This window comes from Cebus imitator, unplaced genomic scaffold (assembly GCF_001604975.1).
Source record: "Cebus imitator isolate Cc_AM_T3 unplaced genomic scaffold, Cebus_imitator-1.0 Scaffold108, whole genome shotgun sequence".
Lineage (NCBI taxonomy): Eukaryota > Metazoa > Chordata > Mammalia > Primates > Cebidae > Cebus > Cebus imitator.
This window is the reverse complement of record NW_016107423.1, coordinates 4,492,852-4,512,107: the sequence shown is the minus strand read 5'-3', so window position 1 is coordinate 4,512,107 and position 19,256 is coordinate 4,492,852. Positions and strand designations below refer to the sequence as shown.

The 19,256-nt window shown below is 39.7% G+C and overlaps 1 protein-coding gene across 4 annotated transcripts in view; it reads left to right on the top strand.

Annotated features, from left to right (window-relative positions):
- Positions 1-19,256, top strand: part of CCDC169 (coiled-coil domain containing 169) — a 65,558-nt gene that overhangs the window by 29,695 nt on the left and 16,607 nt on the right. For all 4 annotated transcript variants that reach the window (XM_017537966.2, XM_017537969.2, XM_037741827.1 and 1 more), the window contains 3 exons: positions 9,907-10,005; positions 10,205-10,258; positions 15,312-15,388. In XM_017537966.2, the coding sequence (XP_017393455.1) occupies positions 9,907-10,005; positions 10,205-10,258; positions 15,312-15,388 (230 nt within the window). The remainder of the gene's footprint in view (positions 1-9,906; positions 10,006-10,204; positions 10,259-15,311; positions 15,389-19,256) is intronic.

Below are 19,256 nucleotides of genomic sequence, written 5' to 3'. Positions count from 1 at the left end.
ATTGCTCAAATATTTTGTTTTAGCTCTATGACTACCATTAAATAATCATTTCTGATTCAAGTCTATGACCAATATATAGCTTCTTGCACCTCACTTTTTCCATCTAAATCCTCATTTTAGGGACTTTGTAGCCCATGTTGATCAACTTCTTTTAAAAACTTCTGAAATATTTATTGTCTGTGTTTTCCACATTTTGGCTTTTTATCCGATATTGCCCATAATTTTAACTGCTATTTTGAATTACTTTTTTGGGGGTATGAATTTCTAAAGTTTTGAATCCCATCTAATTCTGGTCATCTTTAATGCAAAAATAATTTGTGTTCTAAAAAGTTATTTGTAAGCTAACTTCTTTTAGAACTTAGAATACATTTCCATTAAAACTATACTAAAAAGGGTTGGATTCATTTTACATCTATAAATGTATTTAACAAATTATGTAACTGATCTACATTACTATGGTAGCCTAAACTTGGAATTCTTGGAGCAAGTGTCCATGTAGCAGAATTTTGAATTACCTCCATCTCCCCCTGATTATTCCTTCAAAAGCTCTTCATACTGAGCAGTTTATTTCATAAGGGTTTAGTTTTCTATAAAATGACTTAAATTAGTCTCTTGTATATGTTTGCCTTTTATTGATTTTCTTCTGGAGCAAATTTGTATTTGGGGGAACTGCTTAATTCTAGGAAGGGACCTGGAAACCGTTCATGATGTAATTAATTTTTGAAGAAGAATAATACCTGCCTGAGAAATACCACCCAATTATGTTTTAACAGGTGTTGGTCAAATATATATAGTGGGGACATATCACTTCTCAGGGATATATTTGTTTTATCACTAGAATTATTTTGAGAGACTGGAGATATATTAAGAGATCTAATTATTCTCAATATATTTTTAAAATTCTAAATAAAGAGAAGTAGCTGTGTTTCAGGAAGGTATGAGCTCTAAAATATCTTGCAGTTTTGCTTTGCGGAGATTTAAATTAGCTGCTTCCATTTTTGTTTGAATGATTCTTTTAACAGATCTAGTGACCTAGATCATGACCAATATAATTGAGAGAATTTGACTTGATGATTTTTTCCCCTTAATTTGCAGGAATGTGAGAACTGATCGGAGTTACTGAAAATGATCAATTATCAGTTCAGGATTAAATTTTAAACCAAATGAGTGTATTACTGCTCTGACCTCTAACCCTTTTCTTCTCTACTTTCCTACCAATGTTTTGGGGAACTTGATTATAAATTCAACAAATACTATAGCCTCACAATTCCTTGGACTGCTTAATTCCATTAACCCCCCATCTTCCACTCCTTTTCAGCAACCCAGATACCATGGCCAAACCCTGGACTTTAACATCTCCTTTGTAGAGGACATTTTGTTTTGGTTTGATCAGCATTCCCTCTGCCTTCTTCTAGAACAGAACTCCCTTCCTTCTCCACATTGTATTTTCTCCTTTCAATCATATGTTTTATACCAAAAGAGTTTTCACTGCTTTATTTGTCCCCAGAACTCAGTTTAGAGGTGGAGACCTTACGTAGCCTAGCCAACCATAGTACCTCTTTTCTACTCTCCCCCATCACTGATCCAGAGCTGCGCACAGAGACATAGTTCAGGAAACCAAGCCCGTTGGCTCTGGACCTATAGTTAGATGGCCCTTTTATGCACAGTGCAGAGCCCAGAACATATTCCTAGGTAAAAATTGCTCTTTAAAGATGCTATGTTGGACTATCCAGTATATATCAATCTTCACCCCTCCAGCCACCTTTATCCTTTCACTTGGGGCAGGGAATCTTCAGGTTTTCATGATTGAAGGCTTGAGCCACAATTAAAAGCATATTTGAAGCATGAATTGAATTCCTAAGTATAGTTCAAGGATGGTAGTACTTTTTTTTTTTTTAGGTATTAGAACTAATCTTTGTGGCATATGTGAGGAGTCAAAGACTACCAGGACAGGGGCTAATGGGAGACTAGATCCAGCAGTAAATCAATATATTATGTACCTTTTCACACCCAGAAGGAGATGGAGGTGTTCATCATTCATCAGGTGCTGGCACAGTCATGATGGTACAGTTCAAATAGCATTATGTGATAGTTGGTCAGGCTGGCCTTAGCAAATTATTTCCATTCATCTCTTTTCTTTCTAAGGATGAGATCACATACCTCCCCAAGGACTGTGTATTTGGTAATCTGAACACTATGTGCTGAAGTGTTGGCAGAGAAGGTTTAAATGTCAACATAAGTCACTTCTGGGTGGTGGATTCGAGTTGGGTGGGACCAACCATTTCTGGGCAGCATTAGAGGGACAGACAGTTATTCCTCTACATGAACTTTCTGAAAAATTTTCTGACATGTGAAAGTCTCTCAGCAGGGGTACCTCTTAGTGGTTTTCCCAGAATATAAGAGAAAACTAAAAAGTGTGGGATGATTAAACAACCCAGACCTAAACAGATTTAGAGTAAATTGGCACCTGGGTCTATTGGGCTAAAACCAACTGACCAATTTACCTAAACTCACAAATGCACAGCAGTAAGTTCCAACAGCAAGTTCCCAATGACATTTTTCTAATGTTCAATTCTGTGATCACAGGGCAGGCTCTGGAGGCAAGACTAATCATAAAGAATCCAGCTTTTCTACAGAATGGACACATGTTATCTTCTAGTGGTAGTATGGGCTTTCTTTGCTACAGATTTAGCTTTATGCCTAGCATTCTGCCTTCAACTCATAAGCATTGAGCCACTACTTATGCTAGGCTGCCAGTCTTGCATGTCAACAGTTGACTGTCCAGCCAGTCCTACCTGAAAAGGATGGTAAGATTGTTTTTTTCTGCCTAAAGGAGTCCTTTTCAGTAAAAAACAAAACAAAACAAAAAAACAAAAAACAAACCAAAAAAAAGCTTTCTTCTTAGAACTGATAGATTGCCAAAGTATGTTACTGGCTGAAGCACTATGGTAGGAAAGGTAAAACTGTATCAGGAACACATGTCAGGATGAATTGTTGCTCTTTTGAGGGTGAAAGGCATCTTGTATAATCAACTTGCCACCAAGCAGCTGATTGATCTTCTTGAGGGATGGCACAGCAATAGGGGCTCATGTTGTTGGCTCTTGTTAGCAGGCTAGACATTGAGCAGCAGCAGTACTAGATTAGTATTGGTGGGAAGGAACCCATGCTGTTGAGCTAATGCAAAGTTGCCATCTCAGCCACTGTGGGTACTGTTCATGAGCTCATTGTCCATGCACTGGGGTGACCAAGAACAGAAATTAGATGCTATCTCCTGGTTAAGTCTTTGGGCCACTTGATTTAATCCTCTTACATAGTGGGTGCTCTGTGGTGAAAATTCCTGTGCGATACAGAGATTTCACCTTTCATTCCTACTTTATAGGACCATCCACATACGTCTTTCCCAGATCTCCTCATCTCCAAACATTACGTCAGTACAGATTTCTGCCCTCAGTGAATGTTGTCCAGGTAGAAGGATTATAAGATTCTTGAAAGTTTTTCTACATTTCTATATGTGATACCCAGGAAACTGTGGACTGTTAGGTCCTTTCTGAAAAATCTAAAACAGATGGGAAAGGAGGCTCTTATGAAAAGTAGCATTTGGAAAAGAAAGGCCTAGAGTTTGTGAGGGATGCACTGATACATACAAAAAAGAGAAAAAATATGATCAGGAAAAGGAGATTATAAATCAAACCAAAGAAGGAAAAGAAGTAGAGTGGTAGAATAGGCATTAAGGTTGATAATCAGGAGAATTGTGAGGATATTACAAAGTAGACCAGCTCTAGAAAGTAAGACATTAACCTAGATACCCCTCATCACAAATAGCTGGAATTTTTTACATAAGGGTTTGCTTACCTTTATTTCACTAATACCAGGAAACAAGTGTAACTCAGATTGGAAGATAAAAATTATACATTTTAATTGTACGTTTCTCTAACAATTTATAATTATGTATATGTATGGTATTATTGATGTAGATTAAGATAATTCACTATATTTCATCTTTTTTGTGAAAAAGGTGCCATTAACTTTTTCCTGTATTTGAATGCCTATATAATCCTGTTTTTGTAGATTTCTAAGTTAATTTTCACCAGGAAGTAAAAATTGACTTAGAGTATACAGTTAACAATAGGACATCCTCTTTAAATGTCTTTGCCTGTACCTTGTTTGTTGCAATGATAGCAATAGAATGAACACACATATAATAATTGTTTACCCTGTGTGGCCTTTGGGGTCATTTTATCTGGGCTCAAATTTTAGCTCTACCTTTATCAGCTGCATGTCTTTGAGCCAGTTACGTTATCTCTATAAGCTGCAATTTTCTCAATGGTTAAATAGAAATATATTATCCATTTCAACTGTAGTAAGGATTAAATGAAATAATCTATGAAAAGCACTCAGGCCCAGGGCTCCCAGAGGTTTGGAGGTGGACTGGGCCAGGGCAGGACAAGGGGGCACCTCCATTGAAGTAGACCATGCCGGAAGGCCACAGGCTTCCCACCCACCTCAGGCAGGCCTGTCAGCCACCCCTCCCCTCCCTGCACACAGTCTCCAGTAGGGCCAGAGAGGCCACCACCTGTTGGGAGTCTGGAGAAGGTGAGGCAGGAGAATAGGATCTGGAGACAGGGACCCTAAGGCTAACCTGCCCCTGACTTCTTGGAATTAAACCTAAAGGAAAATTTCAGCTTCTGATTGGTCATGAGCCAAGTCTTTACTTCAGCCTCTGATTGGTCATGGCCAAGTCTTCACTTCAGCCTCTGATTGGTTGTGGGCCATCTTCACTTGCATAGGGTGTAACCAATTGGAAGCCTCTAAAGGGTGTTACCAAGTTCTTTTAGTTAATAACCCCAGGGAACATTATATTCAGCCCTCTTAAGTCACTTGCTTGAGCCTGCTCCACTCTGTGGAGTGTACTTTTGCTTCAATAAATCTATGTCGCTGTCATCCATTGCTTTGTTTGAGTATTTTGTTCAATACACCAAGAAACTGGACAACTTGCAGTCAAGACTTCCCATCCAGTAACAAAGGGAAGCCAAGAAGTGGGTCCTGGGGGAGAGCTCACAATACTCCTGAAGGAAGCCATGACAAGATGGTGGCTCTGAGCGGGAGACAGGGACTGAGTGACTCAGTTCATTGCCAGAGGGCAGGATGCTGCCTTGTAATTCGACCATCCTGCTTTTGGCCCTCACTATCATGGTAGCTCTCACCACTTTAGCTATGCTGCCTACACAGACTGTGGTATCCAAGGCAGCAGGATCCTGGGAGTCTCTGTGCCTGCCTTTTTGGAAAGAGCAGGGCCTGAGGACAGGAACACATTTTAGATGTGCCTGCAGGGAGCAGGATTCCTCCACAGGCACTCATCCCGGCAGCTTCAGGCTCTTGGTTGTGATTGTTTTCATACCTGTGACAGATGATATAGACAGTCACACCGTAATGTCTGTTAATGGAAAGGGGTCCCGATCTAGACTCCAAGAGAGGGTTCATGGATCTTGCACAAGAAAGAATTTGAGGCAAATCCATAGAGGAAAGTGAAAGCAAGTTTATTAAGAAAGTAAAGGAATAAAAAAATGGCCACTTTATTGGCAGAATAGCCCCAAGGGCTGCTGGTTGACTATTTTTGTGCTTATTTCTTGGTTAGATGCTAAAGGAGTAGATTATTCATGAGTTTTCTGGGAAAGGGGTGGGAAATTCCTGGAATTGAGGGTTCCTCCCCTTTTTAGGCCATATAGGGTAAGGTCCTGCTACTGCCATGGCATTTGTAAACTGTCATGGTGCTGATGGAAGTGTCTTTTAGTATGCTAATATGTTATAATTAGCATATAATGAGCAGTGAGGGTGACCAGAGGTTACTTTTGTGGCCATCTCAGGTTTTTAGTGGGTTTTGGCCCACTCCTTTACTGCATTTTTTTAATTGACAAAGTCTTTGTGACCTGTACTTTGTGCCAACCTCCTATCTCATCCTGTGACTGAGAATGTCTAATCTCCTGAAAATGCAGCCCAGTAGGTCTCAGCCTTACTTTACCCAGCCTCTATTTAAGATGGAGTTGCTCTGGTTCAAATGCCTCTGATAAAACCTCTGTAGAAGAGCAGGACTCAGCAGAAAGACTGTGGCCCAGACAGCAGCTGCGGAGCTGTTGGAGCCTGCACTCACCCAATTTGGCCAAAGAAGCCCCCATATGCTCTGTGAAAAAGACTTCCAGAAGCTGTTGTGTCAATAACAGTCTCAAAACAAAAACAAAACCACCAACACTGACGATCATTCTAGAGTCTGATTTGAAAATTAGGGTCAAATTCTGCAGAGACTTTCAAGTGGCAAGATACCATCCTGGTCGCCAGAGCTAAGGTCCCATCCATCACACAGGGAAAATGCTCCATTGGCCATTCCTCAGCTTCTGGTTCTGGTTTCTGAGTTCTGTCTATACTGGAGGTGTTTTAAAGCTAGCGGGACCTTTACCCACTTACTCATTAACAGATCTAAATATGGAGATCAAGAGGGGAAGCCTTAAGTTAGAGTAGCGTCAACAAGAAAACAAAACAATGACTGAGCTCTTAGTGTGTACTGGGCATTGGCTAGCTACTGGGGATAAGGAGATGAAGAAAACATAGCCCTTTCATCAAGGAGCTCAATCTAGTAAGGTAGACAGACTGTTTGTTGGCAGGACCAGGCTTCTCTGAAGCAGAAGGAAACTTGAAATTAGGGTAATGAGCCTCACCAGGGATAGGCCACCACACTATCCCGATTATGTATGGACATAGGGCTATGACATAGCCCTGCTTTGACCCTCTAGCTGTGCTATAGGGCTAGATGGGACCAGGAGTAGCCCAAGCTAGGGGCTTCCATGAGCTATTTCCACTCCCCCAAGGCATTGCATAAGTAATGTCATTTATATTTGCACCGCAAAATCAAGAACACAGTTTTCTAAAACACCGGGTGCCTCCCCTACCCCCAGCTCAATGGGTGGTCTACCCTGGTTAATAGGTCCTTGTTTGTGTTAGAGAGGGAACACTCCACAGGGTTCTCCATGGTCAGCTGTGGCCCACAGGCTGCTGGCAAGTGGAAGCAGAGCTGCAGAGCCCTTGGGAGCCACAGAATGCCTCTGCCTGTCACACAGTGCCTACCCAGCTGCTGCTGGCCCACCTGTGGGCAGTAGTAATTAGTGATGTGCAGAATCCTGGGACTAGTGCTGGTGAACCTATGGATGCTCTGGGTGATCTGGACATGCGCTGTTGTGGTGGCCTTTATGGTCAGGAGATGACATGCAGTGAGAAGAAGGGAAGAGACGGCCCAGAGGGATTAAGCCCAGGGTGAGGTCCATGGAAAGGCCAGGGCCAAAATGTTCCCAGCACTCCAGGCCGGCAGGGGCCTCATATCACCTATGCTGGAGGCCAGTCCTTGACCGCTCCAAACCCTCTGCTTGAGAGGTTCTAAATCCTGACTGACTGATATGGTTTGGCTCTGTGTCCCCACCCAAATCTCATCTTGAATTGTAATAATCCCCATGTGTCAAGGATGGGACCAGGTGGAGGTGATTGAATCATGGGGGTTGTTTCCTCCATGCTGTTATTGTGATACTGAGTTCTTACCAGATCTGATGGCTTTATAAGTGTCTGGCATTTCCCCTGCTTGCTCACATTCTCTTTCTTGCTGTCCTGTGAAGAAGTATCTTCCACCATAATTGTAAGTTTTCTGAGGTCCCCCTAGCCATGCAGAACTGTAAGTCAATTAAATCTCTTTTATTTATAAATTACCTAGTGCTGGGTATTTCTTCGTAACAGCATGAGAATATACTAAAACAGTGAGCTTCTGAGAAAAGCATGAAAAAATAGGCCTCCTGAGCTTCCCCAAGTGACTGATGCAAAGCATATCCCTCACACTTCACAGTACAGTGGAGAAGATCTGCAGGGGCAAACTGCCGATGATCTCAATGACAGCACTGACCATCAGCAACCTGCCGAGCTGCCCAGCCAAGAAATTGCAAGATGGAAGTGACACTTGCAGGCAAAGAAGGAGAAGAAGGAAAGGCCGGAGCAGGCCAAGGCAGGAATGAAACCACCGTGCTGAGCACCCTGCATCTGCTTGAGGGTGGTAAGAGACAATGTGGAGGATCAGAACTTGGCAGCAAAGGGGATCAGGGAAGCAGGACATAGTGGGTCCCCCAGCATCCTGGCCACAAGTTCCTCTGAAGACTGTGGATGACAATGGTAGCTTAGGTGCATCCTTATTTCCCGAGGGGAGGTTGAAGAAGCAGAATGCAATTATGGGAAGAAATCCAAAGAAGAAAAGACTCACAGGACAAGACCAAAGTCTGATTGGCGAACAAGCCTTTCATTTTTTTTTTTTTTAAGACAGGGTCTCACTTGTCACCCACACTGAAGTACAGTGGTGCAATCTTGGCTCACTACAGCCTCCGCCTTCTGGGTTCAAGCGATTATCCTTCCTCAGCCTCCTGAGTAGCTGGGATTACGGGCATGTGCCACCATGCCAGCTAATTTTTGTATTTTTAGTAGAGATGGGGTTTCACCGTGTTGGCCAGGCTGGTCTCAAACTTCTGAGCCCAAGTGATCCTCCTGCCTTGGCCTCCCAAACTGCTGGGATTACAGGTATGAACCACTATGCTGAGGAGTAGGCCTTTTTGCAGGGTGCAAAGGCACAGCCTGAGAGGTAGTTCCTGAAGCAATTGCTGACCCTTCCCACTCTGTCTGAACTGCACAAAGAACATGTAATGGGGCCTCAGCAATAGTCCATGGAGGAGGACACCTACTGCCTGGACCCTGACCAGAGGCTTCACAAGGTGTATGAAAACTCAAACTGCTTGTATCAGACTGCTACAAATTGTTCCAAGAACTGGCCCAAGAATTGAAGAAAGACACTTCCAGTTTTCATAGCAAGACCCTCTTCCATGAGAAAACATCTCAGGAAGGCTGGATGACTGCCATGTCCATTGAGAGAGCTCTCTAGGCACTCTGGAAAAAAAAATGACCACAACAGGCAGAAGCCAGCTGACTGTGAGGCCATGTTCCAGTCTTTCCAGAGTGGTCCTTTGGTTCCTGGGGCTCTGCCTGCAGCCCACAGGGCACAGAAGTGCCAGGGGAACCTGGAAGTTCCAGGGCCACTAGAGTTTCCAGGAGGGAGGGAGGGAGGTCACGATGTGAGGGCTTGGGTCCAGAGCACCGGTTGATTTGATTCTGTTTTCCCTGTAGCCGGGTCCTGAATGCCGAGAGCCTCAGCAGAACATCAGCCAGTGCTGCTCTCTTTAAAGGACTTTTGATTGATCTCTTGTTAGTTTAGCTACTATTCATTAGTTGATGCTGAAATTGCCCTTATTGAAGTTTGATAGATAGTGTTACGTTTGTATGATACTGTTTTTCAAATAAAGATTGTTTAATATGAAAAAAAGAAAAGCGCTTAGTACAAAACATGGCATATTGTTACAGTTAAATAAATATGATTATTACTGTTACTTAAAAAGTACACATCGGTCGGGTGCAGTCGCTCACACTTGTAATCCCAGCATTTTGGGAGGCTGAGGCAGGTGAATCACCTGAGATCAGGAGTTCAAAACCAGCCTGGCCAACATGGCAAAACCATCTCTACTAAAAATACAAAAAATTAGCTGGCCATGGTGGCAGGCTTCTGTAATCCCAGCTACTTGGGGGGCTGAGGCAGGAGAATTGCTTGAACCTGGGAGGTGGAGGTTGCAGTGAGCCGAGATCATGCCATTGCACTCAAGCCTGGGTGACAGAGTGAGACCCCATCTCAACAAAAAAAGAAAAAAAAAAAGGACACATCATAGAATTATGAAATCACAGAATGTTCGTTATACAAGGCATTTGCTAGTGAAGAAATTGTCATTTCTTATTTTGTTTAGAACATGAGTACATAGAAAATTTTACTATTTATACTTTCAGGAATCCTTAAACATATTACTTAAACAGCTAGAAAAAGAGAAGAGGACTCTTGAAAGTCAAGTGAAATACTATGCATTTAAACTGGAACAAGAATCAAAGGTTTGGTTTTACTCTATGTTTAGCAATTCATTTGAAACTGCCATTATTTCTAATGTTATCTACAAACCTACTCTGTAATTATCATAAAATGCTTACAAAACTATTTTCTACACTATAGAGACATAAACCTTAACTTAGTCTTGCTAGTATTGCTCATCTTCTCATATGTTGGATTCTTTACTTTTGTATCTTCACATAGGCTTACCACAGGATCAACAATGAACGCCGTACATACCTAGCTGAAATGTCTCAGGTAACTCTTTTTATTTCAAATTCTTAGTGTTTCCTCTTACTATAAATTATAGCTTTCACTTTTCTAGGTTTTGTTTTTGGTTTGGGAGAGAAGCAGATGTTGGAATTAAGTTTCTAAATATGGAGGGTAAACAGTTATATATACCTACATATACAACTTGTATAAAAGGTAAAAATGGCCATGCCTGTAACCCCAGCACTTTGGGAGGCCAAGGCGGGCAGATCACGAAGTCAGGCGTTCAAGACCAGCCTGGCCAACATAGTGAAACCCTGAATCTACTAGAAATAAAAAAAATTAGCTGGATGTGGTGGTTGGTGCTTGTAGTCCCAGCTACTCGGGAGGTAAGGCAGAATAGCTTGAACCCGAGAAGTAGAGGTTGCAGTGAGCCGAGATGGCACCATTGCACTCCAGCCTGGGTGACAGAGCAAGACTCCATCTCAAAAAAAAAAAAAAAGGTAAAACGGACATAACAGTTTTCCAAATTAAGAGGTTATTTTTCATATTTGCTTCCTTAATTATCCTTTTAGTTTCACCTCTAATCACTGGAATTCAAACAGGTTGGTGCTATCCCTGTGCTATCATGAAATTAAAGGCACTTCACTTTATGATTATGCTTGGTAAGATCTGAGAGATAAGAACTGCTGTTGGTAGAAGTGTGTACTTATAAATATAGGATAGGGAGCTGATCAGTAAGTTGTGAAAGATGTTGCATCTATTTTCAAGCTATTCATTTGCCTTTTCATTTTATTTATGATATTGTTGATATTGTAGAGTTTTTATTTTGATGTTGTCAGAGCTGTCTTTTATTTATGATTTCTAATGTTATAGTTAAAAAGACCATCTCAATGTTTCATAGCATTCACCACATCTTTTAGTACTTGTATAGCATAATATCTGACATTTAACTATTTAATCACTATTAATCTTATTTTGGTATATGTTTTAGGATTAGGATGTAAACTCAGTTTTCAATGTGTGCCATCACAATGGAAGTGTCCAAAGAGCAGTTGAACATGTATGACTCTCAGTAAACAAAGATTTGAAAGTTATTATCATATAAAAAGTGAAGTCATTGAATGAATGAAATGCATTGGGGAGAATACACAGTGGGAAAAGAAAACATAATCTAGGCTATAACTCTGGACAAGTTCAGCAGTGACAGTCAAGGGAAGAAGAGCTGAAAAGAGTGTTGGAATCCTGAAGACATAGCTAGGTCAGAAAACGAGGTAGAGGATTTTGAGAATGAGATTGGCATAAAGAATAATTTGCTAATCGCCAATCCGGAATATCTAGATGGATTAATGAAAGGGCTGAGAGGAAGGGCATTAGGTTTGGGGATTAGAGCCAATAAGGGGATATTTAGAAAATTTTGAGAAAGTCAGGTCTACGGTGGGTAAAGGGCAGTGTGGGTTGTGGTGTTGACTAAGGTAAGTAAGACATTAAGACAAGATAGGATCAGTCCTTGTAGTCTCTTGTCTGTAAAATGGATGATTAGCTTAAACATCACGGTCCTTGATACTGGGTTGGATGCACTGATTCCTCCTAGACCACAGGTACCCTTATGCCTTTCCTCAGACTATGTGCTTGAATATGCTCCTTCTCGTACATGTCAATTCCACTTCCTTCAAGGTCTAGCACAAACACTACCTCTTTATGGGGCATGACATGATGAAAAGACCAGACTGTAGAGCCATTGCAAATCTGAATTTGAATCCCGGCTCTGTACTTATTACTGTGTGACCTTTCTGGGCCTTAATTTCCTTCCTCACTTGTGAAAAGGAAATATCAGTATCTTGAAAGAATTTTGTATGTAGAAAAATAATATATGTGAAGGGCTGAGTGAAATTTCTGGCATATAATAGGTTGTAAATTCCAGGAAATGATGAATATCACTTTCCTGTGTTTCTTTCCTGATCCTCCTAGCCCCTCTCTGTGACAGGGGCACCAGAATTTCTACTTGCCTTAGCCTTCCACCTGGTCCCTTATTGCTGATTTATCTGTTTGCTTCACTCAGCTGTAGGTTTCTCCCTGAGGTCAGGCAGGGTGACTCATGCTTTCTATTCCCTTTCACAAAGAGTGGCAAAAAGTAAATATGCAAAATTATTTACTGAACTGAACATAAAACCGAATTTATGTTCATAACCGTAAGCCCAAGTAATTAAGAAAAAGGTAATATATAACACATTGTTGGAGGATTTTTGTAAGGTTAAAAATAAAGTCTTTTGTCCTCAAAGCATTCATTTACCTTTGTTTATCTGAAAAATTCACTTATGTGAAATAATCCTACTCTGACTCTACAGGATCACTGAACATATGATAAAAGCCTATTTTAACAGCTTCCCAGGAAGATGTTAATCCTGTCCCCAGTATAAATGTTAATAAGGATTTTCACTCTAGAGTAAATTGTTAATCTTTATAGTGAAGGACAGTTCTAACCATGTGGACACTATGGTGATTGGAAAGGTTAATGGATGATTTGCAGTTCTTTCCATGCTGAATATGTAAATAATTGATTTTTTGGTAGATAACTAAAGCTATTTGCTGAGTGTGCTGTTTATCCTTCTACTGCTGTCCTTTCTGTGGCTTTGTCTCACTCTTGATTCATTGTTTTGAATGAAACAGTTTTCCCCTCTCAGGAGTTGTCTGATATGCACAATGTAAGTACAGTATGGACATTGCTTTTTAATACATAGGTACATTGCATTATTTAAAGTCAGGCAGAAAGACTGATTAGAGTTTTTTGCAACACATAATAAACATAAGTTTTAGTTTCTATCCTCGTAAATATAAAATTTTAGTAATGGCTCTGAGAGATTGAGAAAAATAATGCTTTTAGCTTACAGATAAGGAATCTGAGGCTTTGCTATTTCATTATCAGGAACTTCTAATTGTTAAAATTGTTAAAACATCATATGATGCCTGTTATTCTCCTTTCCTGAAACTTCTTTAAAACCCATTGGTTTAGTTACATCCTCTGAAGAATAAGAACAAGTCTACACTCCTCCTACATGACAGTTTTTCAAAGATTTGTAAATGACTATCAGTCTTCCAATAGTTTTTTGTTTTGTTTTGTTTTCTAGGCTAAAATATTAAGTTACATTAGCCATTCCTCATGACATAGATTCCAGACTGCCCAAGTATTTCTGCTGACTTTTTGGACAATTCTGTTATTGTTCATTTAAAAATATGGCTCCCTAGGTTTAAATTTAGTACTTGAGATATAATCTCAACAGCATAGTTACCCAAGTCTCAACTAACTCTACCACACCCATTCTCTGCTGCCTGAGTGATCATTCTGAAATACAGACACAACAGTGCTGTTTCCTGTTAAAAACCTTCAGTTTGCATTGCCCAGAAGATCACAACAAAGCTCTGTCATGTGGTCTCCGCAGGGTCCTCTCCAACCTGGCTGTGCCTGTCTTTGCAGCATTATTCCTGCTAATATCCTGGAATGCATTTAGACCAAATGCTATGTGCAATTCCTGGATATATCTGCTGCTTTATACCTAAGGTCCTTACTGTTCCTTCTGCCTAGAATATCCTTTCCTTAGTTCTTAACTGGCTACTCTTCCATGTGAAGCCCTCCCCCACCACCCTCAATTAGCTTCATCTGTATGCGTACAAAGCACCTGTGCACATCTCTATCAAAGCACTTAACTGTAATCACCTATTTATTTTGCTGTTTCCCCAATAGAACCATGACCCATTTGTCTTTGTACCTGAGTGCTTAATGTAGTGGCAGCATACAGTAGTTGCTCAATAACATTAGCTAAATGAATGAATGAATGAATGAATGAATTTCATTTTCTGTTCCAATATACCTAAACCTTTCACTCATATCAAATGATCGATATCTTAGCTCACACAAAAAAAGACAATCTATCAGGTGTGAAACTCAACTTTCCTACTTTTTATTTTCAAATTTATTCACATCTTTATCCACTGTTCCTGTTCTTCCTGTCTTAAAGGAAAAGGATCCCAAACCTCTTCCCCAGTCCTCTAGGACTTAATAATATTCCTCCTCATATTTTTAATCTCTTTCATTGCTTTTGGCTTAACCTTTGCTTGTGGCATGCTCAACCCTCCCACCAAAACGAAATAAAAACAAACCTTTACTTTACCATTAACCATCTTCATAAAACTACTACCTTAGCTTTCTTTTGCGAAGCCAAACTTCATGAATAAATGAATATGCTTATTGCCCTTGCTTTTTAGTCCTTGATCTCTTTTTATTTCTCTTGTGACCCCGCTATTGTGCTTTCACCCAGTTTATCTCCTAATAGCCAAATATAGCAACTCCTGTTCAAGTTTGGTGAAGCATCTGTGAGTCATTTTACACTGCCAACCATGCTCACTTCTTTGAATGCTCCCCACTCTTCCTGACTTGACTTCCATGATAGTATTTTTTCCTGGGTTTTCTTATTGTTTAAATGATGGCCTGTCTTTGGTGATTGTCCTATTCCTTAAAAGTTGCTTTCTAAAGTTTATATTATTGATTCTCTTCCTTCTCTGTGTACCCTTAACAAATGATTTCATTCACTCGTGGCTTCAATTGCCATCTCTAAAGTCATCAGCCTCAGTTGTTTCCGAATTGCAGATTACATTTATACTGCTTACTAGAAGTCTCCACCTTTATGTCCTGGAGGAATTTCAAGGTAGGCAAAAGTGAAACTATTGTCTTTCTATCTCTGCCTCAAAATACTAAAGTTTCTATTGTCTTATGTACCATAATGGCAGAGTGCATGTATTTTCTATATTTAGCATCTACTACAAGAAGTTTTAATGATCTATACCATGTAGGTTACATGGTTTTCACAGTTTCCTCCATATTTTTTTAATAAGGCACATGGACTATGGGGCTGAGATAGGGGGATTTCCAGAATCTTTAGAGGCTTGATAATAATGGAGAAGGTCAGACTCCCATTTTTCTCAGCTGCTCTTACACATTCTGCAAAAGAACCTGTAGGAGAGTTAATTGAGAATTGACTCTCTCTCTTATTTCTGAACTCAATTATGAACTAAGAGGATAAACAGTCAAATTTTTGTATTTCAGGGTTCTAGCTTACATCAAGTTTCTAAAAGGCAACAGATGGATCAACTGCCTAGGATGCAAGAGAATTTAGTGAAAACGTAAGTCTAGCTTTGCATTTTCTTTCTAATTAATTACATTTGCACATAAATGGCACTGACAAAACAGGTGTCCACTATATTTTGGAAGTTGAACTTCTAGGTTTTATAGCAATAATATGAAATAGCAGATGGTAAGAGAACTTAAAGAAGTTTGTGATCTTTTCCACTATTTGTACACATTTATTTTTTAGATCCCAGAGGCATTTTTAGGCCTCAAACATGATAATATATTATTTTTTAAACTAAAATAATATGTACCCAGGACAGCTTAAAACTACACCATTAACAATGACATAAACACAGGCATACCTTGGAGATATTATGGGTTTGGTTCCGGACCATTATAATAAAGTGATTATCACAATAAAGTGAGTTACAAAAATTTTGGGGTTCTCAGTGTATATAAAAGTTATTTTTATACCATTACTGTAAGTCTATTAAGTGTGTAATATCATTATGTCTAAAAACAATGTAGATACCTTAATTGAAAAAGATTTTATGCTGAAAAATGCTATTGGTTATCTGAGCCTTCAGTGAGCTATAATCTTTTTGCTGGTAGAGGGTCTTGCCTCCATGTTGATGGCTGCTGACGGATCAGGGCGGTGGTTGCTGAAAATGGAGGTACCTGTGGCAAATTCTGAAAATAGGGCACCGATTTGCTGCACCAGTTGTCTCTTTTATGAAAGATGTCTCTATGATATGTGTTGCGGTTTGATAGTGTTTTACCCACAGTAGAACTTCTTTCAAAATTGGGGTTGGTCTTTTCAAATTGTGTTGCTACTTTATTGACTAAGTCCATAGAATATTCTAAATCCTTGGCTGTTGTTTCAAAAATGACATCATGGTATCTTTATGAGGAGCAGATTTCATCTCAAGAGACCACTTTCTTTGCTCACCTGTAAGAAACAATTCCTCATCCATTCAAGTTTTATCATGAGATTGCAGCAATTCATTCAAGTTTTATCATGAGATTGCAGCCTGAAGAGATGACTGAATTGCTATTTCCAAAACATCTACAGTGACTTCCTCCACTGAAGTCTTGTACCCCTCAAAGTCATCTGTGAGGGTTGGAATCAACATCTTCCAAACTTCTTTTAATGTTGACATTTTTTACCTCCTCTCGTAAATCACAAATGTTCTTAGTGGCATCTAGAATGATGAATTCTTTCCAGAAGGCTTTCTTCCAGACCCATCAGAGGAATCATTATCTATGGCAGGTATAACCTTATGAAATGTATTTCTTAAATGATAAGACTTGAAAGTTAAAATTACTCCTTGATCAGGGCAGCATAATAGATGGTATATTAACAGGCATTTAAACAGCATTTATCCCTTGTGTTTCTCCCTCAGAGTTCTTATAACCAGGTACATTGTCAAAGAGTTGTAATATTTTGAAAGGAATCTTATTTTCTGAGCAGTAAGTCTCAACAGTGGGCTTAAAATATTCAATAAATCATGCTGTAAACTCTAAATTCTTGTGCTGTTATCTGGGCTTTATTTCATTTATAGAGTACAGGAAGAGTAGGTTTAGCATAATTCCTAGGATTTTCAGAATGGTAAATGAGCATTTGCTTCAACATAAAGTCACTGGCTGCATTAGCCTTGGACAAGTCAACCTGTTTTTTGATGCTTCGAAGCCAGGCAATGTCTTCTGCTCTCTAGCTAGGAGTGTGCTAGATGGCATCTTTTTTCCAATAGAGGCTGTTTGTTCACATTGAAAATCTGTTGGTTAGTGTAGTTGCCTTCATCAGTGATCTTAGCTCTTTCTTCTGGAGAACTTGCTGCAGCTTCTTCATCAGCACTTGCTGCTTCACTCTTATGTTATGGAGGGGGCTTTTTTTGTTAACTCATGAGCCAACCTCCGCTGGCTTCCAGCTTTTCTTCTGCAGCTTTCTCACCTCTCTCAGCCTTCAGAGAATCGAAGGGATTTGGGATCTTACTCTTGATTACGTTTTGGCTTTCGAGACTACTGTGGCTTCTTTGGTCTTTTATCCAGACCAGTCAAACTTTCTCCCTATCAGCAAGAAGGCTGTTTTGCTGCCTTATCATTTGTGTGTTCACTAGAGTGGTGCTTTTAATTTCTTTTAAGAATCTTCCCTTTGCCTTTACAACTTGGCTTAACTGTTTGGCACAAAAGGCCTAGCTTATCATTTCTAGCCAAATTCAAGTGAGAGATATGCAACTCTTCCTTTTACTTCAACACCATAGCAAGGTTACTAATTGGCCTAATTTCAATATTGTTGTGTCTCAGTGAATAGAGAGGCCCAAAGAGAGGATGAGAGACCCAGGAATGGCTGGTTGGCAGAGCAGTCAGAACCTACATATCTTTATTTAAAAGTTTGCTGTTTTATATGGGCATGGTTCGTGGCTCCCCAAAACAATTGCAGTAGTAACATCAGAGATCACTGATCACCATAACAGACAAAATAATAAAAAGTCTGAAATATTGTAAGAATTACCAAAATATGATGCAGACATGAAATGAACATATGCTACTGGAAAAATGATGCTGATAGGCTTGCCCAACACAGGGTTGCCACTAATCTTCAATATGTAAAAATGCTGTATCATTGAAGCACAGTAAAGTGAAGCATAATAAGACAAGGTATGCCTGAACAATTACAGCATCAGCCCTACTCTAAATATGTTCACTGGAGTGGACACTAAAATGATTATAGATGACAGTGCAGTTTAAACTGTTTTCCTATGAAAACAAAACCAATTTAGGATAAAGAACAGAGGGCCTGGTGCAATGACTCATGCCTGTCATACAGCACTTTGGGAGGCTGAGGCAGGAGGATTCCTTGAGGCCTCAAGTTCAAGACCAACTTGGAAAACATAGCAAGACTCTGTCTCTACAAAAAATTAGAAAAATTGACTGGTTGTGGTGGTGTGCACTGTAGTCTCAGCTGCGTGGAAGGCTGAGACAGGAGGATCACTTGAGCCCAGGAGGTCAAGGCTGCAGTGAGCCACGATTGCACCACTGCAATCCAGCCTGGTCAACAGAGCAAGACACTGCCTCTTAAGGAAAAGAAAACAGAAATGTTTTGTAAGTTTAGAAGTTTATATATATACACAATTTTCCCTGGTCCTATACTAAATACAGAAGAATTACTCAGGTAAACCCTCTCTGAGTAACTTTATTCCATCTAGGGGAAAACATTCATATATAACTTAACATTATAAAAAAAATTTAGCCAAGATGTGAATCAGCTGTAAGTCAGAATCCTTTTTAAATATAGATAAAAGTAAGAGGCACTCAAGTATAGCAAATTTCTTTGGTGGAGATTAATGTGGTGGCATTAAATATATTTAGTTAGATAAAGTATATTCTTTCTTGAATAGTCAAAATGCTTTAAATTATTATTCATTATCTTTAAACATTTTCATTATTGGAAATATAATGTAGTTTAAATATTAAAATAAATTCTGACAAAGACTTCCCTAGAAAAACTATTATACCACTGTGTCAGTGTCCCCAAGACCACTCCCATATTCAGCGATTCATTAGAAGAATTAATAAGGATTGGCAAATTCTTGTACTTGTGTCTAATATATATTTTCCTTTTTTCTTTCTTTATCCAATCCGTGTGCCTCACAGGGAATTTATAGCAAAGGAATACAAAGCAAAATCAACGAAGGGATAAGGCACATGGGATGGATTCTAAGAAAACTAGGCTCAAGCTTCCAAAAGTTTTCTCTAAGTTAGGGTCACATAGTTAATTTAACTCCAGCAAGGAGTTGTAATAGCAGGTATGACAGTATATGAAGTTTTATCTACCAGAGAAGCTCATTAGATACTTAGCCCCCAGTGTTTATATTGGAACAGATCACATAGGCTTCCTCTGCCTGGCATGCACCAGAATTC